General features: G+C 37.0%; 1 protein-coding gene across 1 annotated transcript; it reads left to right on the top strand.

Moving 5' to 3' along the window:
• The first annotated feature begins 1,991 nt into the window (after positions 1–1,991).
• LOC141590291 (uncharacterized) lies at positions 1,992–3,340 on the top strand. Its single transcript, XM_074410892.1, has 2 exons — positions 1,992–2,613; positions 2,760–3,340. Exons 1-2 carry the CDS (start codon positions 1,992–1,994, stop codon positions 3,338–3,340), a joined length of 1,203 nt encoding a protein of 400 aa, XP_074266993.1.
• The last annotated feature ends 7,641 nt before the right edge of the window (positions 3,341–10,981 follow it).

The raw sequence follows: 10,981 nt of genomic DNA, 5'->3' as shown, positions 1-10,981 counted from the left end.
CACTAAGTCCATCCGAGTCAATTCTGCAAAAGCGAGGGAGGCCAATATGTGATGTTTTATCAGCAGCCTTTGAAAGAGTACACATAGTCTCCTGCAAAAACAAAATGGAGACTTGATATTTGCGGACATACCATGTTACGTAAGGAACTCTAGGGACGTCCGCGTCCCCAAGTCCCCTACAATTCTAACAAAAAGGTCTTCATTGCGCCCCGGGTGGCGACTTAGGGTCCGCCACCAGACCGCATGAAGACGATTCGAGCATAACACTGAAACGAATTTGCACATTTGACATTCGAAGTGAACAAGGAGCATCAAATGAAGTTAAAGAATAACATTTAGGCCTTTTGAGGTATGGGTTATGAGATTGTAGGGAGTGAAACAAGGCTTACTTTGCGTTTTAAACCCCGACCTAAAAGTATATGTTCTGGAGGTCTGATCCCATGTGACCAAATAAAAGAAGAAATAGCAAGGCCCAAATGTTTTATAAGGGAGAGAACATCTGGGCCAGGGATACAAGGGAAAACCTTATTCATCTTTGGGCAAGATTTCCTCTTAAATTTGGGCCTAAAATAGTTGGGAAGAGACCTAATACCAATCTCTTATAAACGAACTTAATATTTTTACAAATCTGATCCACAGAGGCATTAGGCGGCCCAAAAGAAGAAGTATTGTGGCCTTCATCACAGGGAGGCTGACCGACCTCAAACGTCGGTGGGAAAGATGGCGGTGAATCAAACCCTAGCCCCAAGAAAAAGGCATTTATGGGGTCCAGAGCTAGCATCCTAAACGCCAGCACCGATGAATAAGCTACATCCATAGAGCGGGACGAAGACTGAAAAACATATGGACCTTGGGCTACTGTTTGAGTTTTGAGTAGGCGTTTCCGAGAAAGATCCTCGTGAACCTCAAATACAGGAGGTGTAACTTCATGCTATATGGTTTCATCTTCCTCATCTGATAAACTAAAATAAAAAGGAAGCACCGACGACGCACAACCGGAAGCAGCAATAACCGGAGCAGAGGACACAGATACATCAATATAAGAAGTCAAATATTTAAGCCTAGAAGGAAGGCCCATAATATCCAGGGAGTAAAAGGGTGTCGAGGGTGGACCATGAAGAACAATAAGGCCTCTGTCAGTCAATTCTGAAAGCCTGGCCTTGATAGCCAGGGCGGATCCAGGGGGCCCGGGTGGGATTGTGCCCACCATAAAAAAAATCCAAAAAATCCATAAAAAAACGGCGTTTTCTTTTTTTCCTAATGTCCTATTTCGACGTTCCTTAAACACAAACAATAAAGCGATCTCTTCCTCTCAATCTCTCTGTTAAAATAATTCATCTCCAATATTCACCATAAATTCTCACGGCCAGTTACCGGCGGCGCTTCAGTCTTAACCATCCACCCTCACGGCCACCATCGGTGCTTTGCCATCAACCCCTGCCCCGGTGAAGTAAGTATACCCTCAATTTTCTAAACCCTAATTTCGAAATTTCCCCCAAATCCCAATTTTTAAACTTTAATTGACATAATTGATAAATTGAATTGATATAATGATGTAAATATGTAATGAATGTATGTATTGCTGAAGGTGAAGCGATATAATACTATAATGAATGTATAAAATGTATGAATCGATACTCGTATGGTGTTCAAATTGCTGTGTTTTTTTTGTTTAGTAAAGTGAAGTTCGTATGGTGTATTGGTGTTTGCCACTAATTAATTCATTTTTGGCTAAATGGCTAGTAGTTCAGTATATTTGTAAATTTGGTGATTGAAGTGAAATCTGACTGTCTCTTAATTCAAGTGAGTGTTAACTGTGTTACTGTATTAGGCCATTTACTCATTTAGGCAGCTATTAGGCATTTAGGCTCATATTGTTGCCTTGGTGTTATATTTTTATCGACTTATCAACGCAAATTATAATTATCGAAGTTGTTATATGGCACTGATAGTTTATTTATTTTTATTTGTAATTAATTCAAGACTTTAAGATGAAGAATAGAAGTATACTAGACTATTTGGTTAAAGGAAGGAAGTCACATAAACCTACTTTATTATCTTTCCCATTGTCACAAAGTGTTGAACACCCTTCTCAAACTCAAGAACTTAACCAACATGAGCAACATGAAATAGAGCCGTCTCTCACACCAATTCAAGAAGTTGACCAAAATGAGCATGAATATGAAACTGATCCCTCATCAACACCAACTCAAGTAGGAGGCAATCCTGGTTTTATGCCTTGTCAAGAAGAGGAATTTGACGTTGATCTTTTAACACATGATCCGGGGAAACAGAAGCCAATTTTGTCTTATCCTATTAATGATCAAGATGTTATAAGAAGGCTATTTATCGACAAGAAGCCTTGTAGACCAAAGCCAAAGGCAGATTTCCCTCAAACACCTTACGGTAATAAATTACGCCGCTTTAAAGCTTATTGGTCTGATAAATATGATTGGCTTGAATACAGTGAATTGAATGATGCGGCTTTTTGTTTCTTTTGCTACTTGTTCAAGGATACTACAAATGCTTCCGAGTATGATCCATTTGTGGATGGAGGGCATAAAAATTGGAAAAAAGCATTAGAAACTTTTGAGAAACATGAGGGCGGATTTGGTAGTTTTCATAACGAAGCTAGAGAAAAATATAACTTTTTCATAAATCAAAATACATTTTTAATGGAAAAACTTGACAAAGTAAGTAGAAATGCTAAGGCTATTTACAAGGCTTGCTTGACATATTCACTCCAATGTTTGAGATAGCTTTTGAAATAAGGTCTAGCATTCCGAGGGATGAAAGTGCAACTTCAAATAATAAGGGAAATTTCCTTGAACTCTTGGAATGGCTTGCTGGAAAAAGTGAAAATGTTGCTAAAATTGTTCTTATTAGTACTCCAGGGAATCACCAAGCGACTGCTCCTTCAATTAAAAAAGACCTTATCAAATGTTATGTCAAAGAAACTACTAGACTAATTGTTGAAAGTCTTGATAATGATTTATTTGCGATATTAGCCGACGAGTTTAGTGATGTATCTCATAAAGAGCAAATGGCCATTTGTTTGCGTTATCTGGATAACGAGGGATATGTAGCCGAAGGATTTCTTGGTGCTGTGAAAGTCGATGATACATCTAGTAAGACACTTATGGCCACGATAAAAAAACTACTTGCTAATCATTCATTGAGTATGTCAAATATTCGTGGTCAAGGGTATGATGGAACAAGTAATATTAGAGGTGCGTTGAATGGTCTCAGAAACTTGATAATGAGGAATAACCCTTGTGCCTATTATGTCCATTGCTTTGCTCACCAACTTCAGCTAACCGTTGTAGCAGTTGCTAAATAAAATTGTGAGTGTGCCAAATTTTTTATGCATCTTGGGATTGTGCTTAATTTTATTGCATCATCTTGTAAGAGGAAGACGATGCTAAAAAAAGTCTAAGCTTGAAAAGTGTTAAAAGCATTAGACTTGGGTGAAGTTGAAACTGGCAGGGGGTTAAATCAAGAAATTTGGTTAAATAGGCTGGGTGATACTCGATGGAGTTCTCATTTCAATTCAATCTTGAGCCTTATTGCTTGTATCCTTCTACTATTAAAGTGCTTGAGGACATTGGATACTCTTCAAAATGTGTTGTTGATCGTGCAAAAGCACAAATTGCAATTGATCATCTTGAGTCATTTGAGTTTATATTTATGCTACATCTTATGAAAGTGATTATATTTTTGGGTTTACTAATGATTCGTGTCAAGCAATACAAAGAAGAGACCAAGATATTGTTAATGCGACGACCCTTGTTGATTTGACCATGGATCAATTGCAACTTATGAGAGATGATGGATGGAACAACTTTCTTGAGGCGGTTGTAACTTTTGTGTAAAAAATAAAGTTGAAGTGCCTAACATGAGTGATTTTTATGCTCATCTGGGAAGATCTAGGAGTTGTCTTCATAAAGTTGATAACCTTCATCGTTACCATGTTGAAATATATATGTGCATGATTGATAAGCAATTTGAGGAATTAAAGAGTCGCTTTAATGAAAAGAGCAAGGAGTTGCTTAAATCTAAGGAGTGTTTGAGCCCGTAAAATGTCTTTGCTTCTTTTAACAAGCTAAAGTTGACGAACCTTGCCGAATTTTATCCTACGGAGTTCACAAGTGTTAATATAATACATCTTGAACATCAACATGATATTTATTATAGAGATATGAAGAACGATTTAAGTTTTCATAATTTGAAGAACCTTGGTGAGTTTTCGGTTAAGCTTGTTGAAACAAGAAAACATATTGTATATAATTGGGTTTATTTGTTAATTAAGCTTGCCTTGTTACTTCCGGTTGCAACCGTAAGTGTGGAAAGGGTCTTCTCCTCCATATAGTTTGTGAAGAACAAGCTAAGAAATAGAATAGGAGATAAACTATTGAATCATTGTTTGGTCACATTTATTGAGCGGGATTATTTCGTACGAGTGAGTGATGATGATATCATTAAGCGCTACCAAAACATGAAATTTCATCGCATGGTTTTAGATTAAGTCTTATATTTTAAGTTTTTATTAAAGTTATTTTGATATGTATTGTAGACGATGGGATTTTGTTTAATCGTATTTTATACTCTTTGTGTATTTTTTTAGTATACCTTTTTTTTTCTATTGTGCCCACCATGTCGATAATTCGTACGCCCGCCTATGTTGATAGCATTTGCAGCTTGCAATTAATACACTTAATTACTTAATAATACACATTTTCATCGCAACATAAGCATATGTCAAATCATTTCATGCCATCTTTTAGGTTCGCCATCATGTCATCATTATCACAACCACATATACGCATCATGCCTCGTTGCCAAAATAATCTCATATTAACCATTAATAACCATTATACTTCTTACTCAATCACAGGGCCGTCTGGGACATTTTCAGGGCCCTGAGCGAAATCTTAAAAGTGGTTCACAGGCCCCTAATGATTTTATACTACTTATAAAATAAGTCTTTACATACTCGATATAATATTGCGTAAACTTGGTACCACTAACTATATTCTAATCAAATATTTATTTTCAAATTTGTAACATTTATTAAAAACTTTAATTGATATGCATTATATATATATATATATATATCACTTTTAGTAGATAATGAAGCTTGGAGTCTGAAGGGTCTTACTTCATGTTAATTTTGTTGTATTTATAAAAGTCAATCTAATAAATATTTTATTTGCCAATTAAGTAAGTAAAAGACCTTCTATAATACACTGATAATAATATAAAAAAAATTAAGAAAGAAGAAAACATCAAGTATTATGTTTTCTTTAAAAAAAAAAAACGAAGTACCAAAAATAATATTGCTAAGATGGTCTTACCCTCACATCAAGCAAAAAAACATAAATAAAAATATAAATGTTGCTATTGAGAGTCGAACCCAAAAACCTTAGGCAAACAGACATGCGCTGCTACCAACTGAGCTACATGTACATAATATTAATCTATTGTGTTGTTTTATATATATTTTAATAATACTGCATAGCTGCATTTTCATAAATTCGTCCCCCAAAATTCGGGGGCCTGTTCAAATGAACGGGTTGTACACCCTAATATCCGGCCCTACTCAATCATTATCATCATTTTTATACATATAAGCTCACGACACCATCACTACATCATATACAAACACATAACATCTACTTTATCTACACACACTCGATTTCTTACCAAGCGGCGACCGACTCGAGAATAAGAGGTCGTGGTACACTTAAGGACATCTACTTAACTGTACCAAGGAGGCTCCTAGCTTGAATCTCTACCCGGGTTTATTTTATTAGACACTCTTACTGTAACACCCCTATTTACCCCGCCAAGGTAAATAGGAATTCTACCATCTCGATTTCCCGAAATAGCGCATCAAAACTTCAATTTAGAAACATATAATAAAAGTCCAAGGTTTAATGATTAATAGGAATTAAATGTCAAATTACAAAATTCAGCAACGAAAATAAGAAATAAGTCTATAGTCACCATGTCAAAAACCTAAGATAGACTCGATACGTAACGTCGAGCTCGTCCCATGGCCCCAACCGTGTCCATAGCATCATCATCATCCTATACGTGCAAGTATACCTGCTCCCCAATATTACCGGAAATGTTTTATGGATCATCATAGTTTTGAAAATGATTTTGAGACAAGCAACACACAAGTAAACAGAAAGTTGAGTAGAAAAATCCTTTACACAAATAAACCACCAGGAATGTGACAATGATCAAATTTCATCGACCAACGAAATATAGCACATCGAATAATCACAACCTCAAGATCCAAGTCTTACGGAAACAAATAAGACGATACTTGCAATATAAGAGTGACAAGGCAAATGGACCTGGATACTTTCTACTAATCATAAAAGGCGGCCCTAACAAGCGTGCTACTAATCACACGGTAATCATGTGGTATACAATCACACGGCGTACGTGTCGACCACGTGGTACTTAATCACACAACGAACATGCTCGACCACAGACACTCTCCGGATCATAAATGCACACATCCCTATTGTGGCAGGCTCACAAGGGAGGCTCCACGGGTGACCTTTTGCATACGACGGTGGCCAAGGAGTCCTGATTAGCCGTACCAGTCCCCCAACAACAAAGTCCAATGCCAAGTCAATCCTCACAGCAATATCTCCACCAATATCATATCCAATTATAGAACAATATAATCCTCCATCAAAATAACAAGATTCGTTGTGACAATGCACAAATAACTCTATTAAACACATAAACACATGAATCCCAAGTATTTAGTAGAGAACGTCTTTACCTTTTAGCATTTCCTCAAAGGTAGCAATAATCAAAAGCTTTCCACGAATCAAAAACCAAGCAATCAAACCGATTTCTCATAAATATGGCACCTATAAGAACATACTAACATATATTCATACTCTATCCTTAATCAATTGCCTAATTATACAATAGTTCCCCGAAACCTTCGAGTTTTAGGTTTTGGTCTCATAAGACTCAACAACATCATAAAATCCCCAATCTTTAGTCTAGATCCCCAAAAGGATGACTAGAATAGAAGTAGATAGCATAAACTTAGAATCTAGATGAAAGTTTGAAGAAAATTTACCAAAAGACGATTTTAGGATAAGATGAATCCTTGCTAAATCCCCTAAATCTCTCTCAAGAGTTTTAAACAATCTAATAATGAGTAATAAGGTGTTTTGGTGAGTTTCTAAGTCAAGGGGTGATAATGGCTGCACATGGAGTATTTATAGGAAGCCCAAAACTCTAAGCTTTAAAGAAAACAAAACCGAGTGAACTTCCTAAATCAGCTCGACTCGATCGATTGAGTCGGGTAACTTGGTCAAGAAACCAAGCAAACTTCCCGAACCATCTCAACTCGATCCAGTGAGTCGAGTCACTCGGTCGAGTGAGCCTTACTCGGCCTAGGTATACTACTCGGACGAGTGAACACCCACCAAGGAATTACAAGACAGCTCACTCGATCGAGTGTTAAAGTGGTTTTAATTTATGAACTTTTAACCCCTTAACCAACCTTATTTTGTGTGCTAGTTGGCCTAACTATCGTCAATTTCAGTCATTCCCTTCCTATTTGCTATTTCCTCCCCTTTTGGTCGTTTTGTAGGAAATGAGCTAATTAGAGCGGTTTTAGCATGATTTTGGACTAAAACGAAGGCAAATTGACTCACTTGAAGATTGACAATTAAGAGGAGACATGACACGGATGTGACACCCTCATATACTCAGGAGCCTTAACAAGACGTTCCCTGGCATATAAGGGCGTCACCATCTCGGTTGCCCGAGGACAGTAATAATAAAATGTCGATAAAAGAACAATTAAGTTACATTATAGTGATTAACAAAGCTAAAGGTACATGTATATAAAGGTACAACTCAAACCACGTCGGCCTATGTGGACTACTTCATTGTAACTCGTGAAAGACTCATCCCGCCAAGCACCCACTAACATCTAGATCACAACTCGCTAAGACTGACTGCTCACCATAAGGGATCACAGCAGACACAACAGAAACAAACAACAAGACAAAACCACACAAGGTCAGTAACTGAAGAAACACACCAACAACCACAGACACAACACTGGCACAACAGAACATACACACATCACATCTCCTCCAACCAATCACCGTCACCGACTGTCCACTGGACCAGCCCTGCCAGTGTGGGACCGCAGCCGTACCCACCAAATCCGAGCTCATTATACCAAGCGATAAACCCATGTCCATTAATGTGCACATCCCCTCCCGTGGCGGGTTCCACGGAGGGCGAACAACGGGCGTGAAGCCACTCCCGCAATTGACTCCACTCAGCCGAGGACGCACCTTGAGAACCATAGATAAACAATCACAATCAGATGCACCACAACAACGATAAATGAAACAACATAACAACAACCAGTTATCACAATCGATCAACCACACCGACACTACAACAACCAAACCACATCAAAAGACACTCTAGATGACCAACAGTACTGAGTAGGCGAACCTACCTTTAGCCAACCGCAGCGATTTCACGTCCGACCAAAAGATATCAATCAACCATGCAACACACCTATACAAATAGTACAAACATCTATCACTACCACTACAAACCTAACTGGAAACAACAACGACAATGATGATGACGATGACATACCTACGCATAGCAAACCGTCATCAAGACCGCTACCCGACTCAAGCATCTCATCCCATGGTGTAGGCATCCTCAAGGACCTCAAGGCAAGGACTATGGTGAAGGAGAAGGAAGAGTGACGGCATCTAGGTTTAGAAAATGAGGTGCGGAAATGATTGGAGGTTTCACGAATCACAATTTATTATTCCCCACTGCAAACCCGTTACTCGATCGAGTAACTAACTTACTCGATCGAGTGACCCCTACTCGATCGAGCTCCCAAGCTACTCGATCGAGTAGCCTCGACTAGATTGAGTACCACACACTCAAAGTTTATCACGTCACAAGCCCTCCCTCTTGGGGTTTTCCCAAAGTCAAGATCGGTGTCTAAGGTCGGTCAACGTCGGTCAACAGGTCCCTAAAAGGACGCGTATTACAGTCTTTCCCCCTTAAAAAGAACTTCCTCCCCGATGTTCGACTCATCCTCTCCCGCAACACAAGACAAAGGAACCAAGATAAACATCACCGTTTACCCGACACAGGTCAACATTATTGTTTAAGAAATACCACCCCACTATGTATGTTCATCAGACATCATCATCGTCCACCTTAGCACAAAATACACCACACGGCTCTCCGCTAATCACCAACTTCCTTTTGAATTACTGAACACATACCAATCACACGAACGACTAACTCAACTATCACCTGCACTCTCTACATACTATTATTCAAACGTACACCAACACAAACATCAGACTATACTTTCATTCATCACCCGTCAACAATTACCAATTACAAAACATACAAAACAACGGTCCTACCATGGATTCACAACAACACATGCTACTGATTCATACTACACATATTTCATTCCACTCTATTCCTTTAACCACACAACACAATTGTGCTAAAGACAACTCCACTATTGCTAATAACATCTAATTCTCAAGCCAACATAACGAATAATTACCGAACATAAAGTGTACAATATGCTATTTCATTCAACAATTATAAACTCTTACTCAATTACACAATAACCACTATAAACTATTCAAACAAACACTCACATACTTTAAAATACCACCAAAAATACTGTAAAATTGTTATAATTACGTCTTTTTTCCTTTGCGACATTACTCTTCCCCTCTTAAAAGGAACTTCGTCTCCAAAGTTCACCATCAAACAACTTTCATGCCCCGCAACAAACACGTAAATATGACATTGACATTACTCACAACCATAACGCGATCTTGCCTCATACTTTTGACATTACACAAGTTAACTCGATTAAATTTAAAAGCACTGAAATCGTGTCTCACACCACAAGATATACCATTACCAACTAACACACGAGTCATCTATTAGTTGTTATATGCTCACACCAGTTATGCAACAACATTATAATCATTGTACACTACTTCTCTAAGGTAGCTTGATATAGAATACAAATTATATAAATACCACCTAGTGTTGTACAAAATAACCAATATTCATGATCGACTCATGATAGCCACGACACCTTCTTGACATTACCCAAACATGACTCACATGATATATATATATATATATATATATATATATATATATATATATATATATATATATATATATATATATATATATATAGATTTGGGATCGGGGAGAACCACCTACATAGTGAGAACCGTGAGAACTCCACCTTGTTGATTTTTTTTCTTAAAAATAACGACATATTTGGATTCAGCATAGAATTTTATGTCTAGATAACATATTTCTTGGTCCAAAAAGTATAAATTATTGACAGGAATCGAGACGAGAAATATTTTATTAATTTTGATGCACCTAGTACTCATTTTTCATGTATCTAACAATTTTCATGCACCTAGAACTCCTTTTCGTGCACCTAGTGCCCGATATTTTCATGCACCTAGTAATTATTTTAATACATGTAAAAATTTTCATGCACTTAGTATTGATTTTCGTGCATCTATAGCCATTTTAGTATACCTAATTGTATTTTTGTACATTAAGTTTATATATTATATTTATAAAATCAAAATTTTTTGTTTAGCTATGTTAAAAATGTGTTAGAATAAACTAAACTAAGGGTAAATGATCCATCAAAACTTTCGGAACAAGATTTGATGATGATTTAGTTAGGGTTCTCACGGTTCTCATTATGTTAGTGGTTCTCACTGGATCCCGACCATATATATATATATATATATATATATATATATATATATATATATATATATATATATATATATATATATATATATATATATATATATATATATATATATATATATATATATATATATAAATATGCAAACCATTGAACCTCACATAACCC

This window comes from Silene latifolia, chromosome 7, assembly GCF_048544455.1.
Source record: "Silene latifolia isolate original U9 population chromosome 7, ASM4854445v1, whole genome shotgun sequence".
Classification (NCBI taxonomy): domain Eukaryota; kingdom Viridiplantae; phylum Streptophyta; class Magnoliopsida; order Caryophyllales; family Caryophyllaceae; genus Silene; species Silene latifolia.
This window is presented reverse-complemented; position numbering and strand designations above follow the sequence as displayed.

Coding starts and splice junctions, on each gene's coding strand:
- LOC141590291 (XM_074410892.1), top strand. CDS start 1,992: ATGAAGAATAGAAGTATACTAGACTATTTGGTTAAAGGAAGGAAGTCA. Junction 2,614..2,759: donor GAAACATGAGGGCGGATTTG/GTAGTTTTCATA, acceptor TGTTTGAGATAG/CTTTTGAAATAAGGTCTAGC.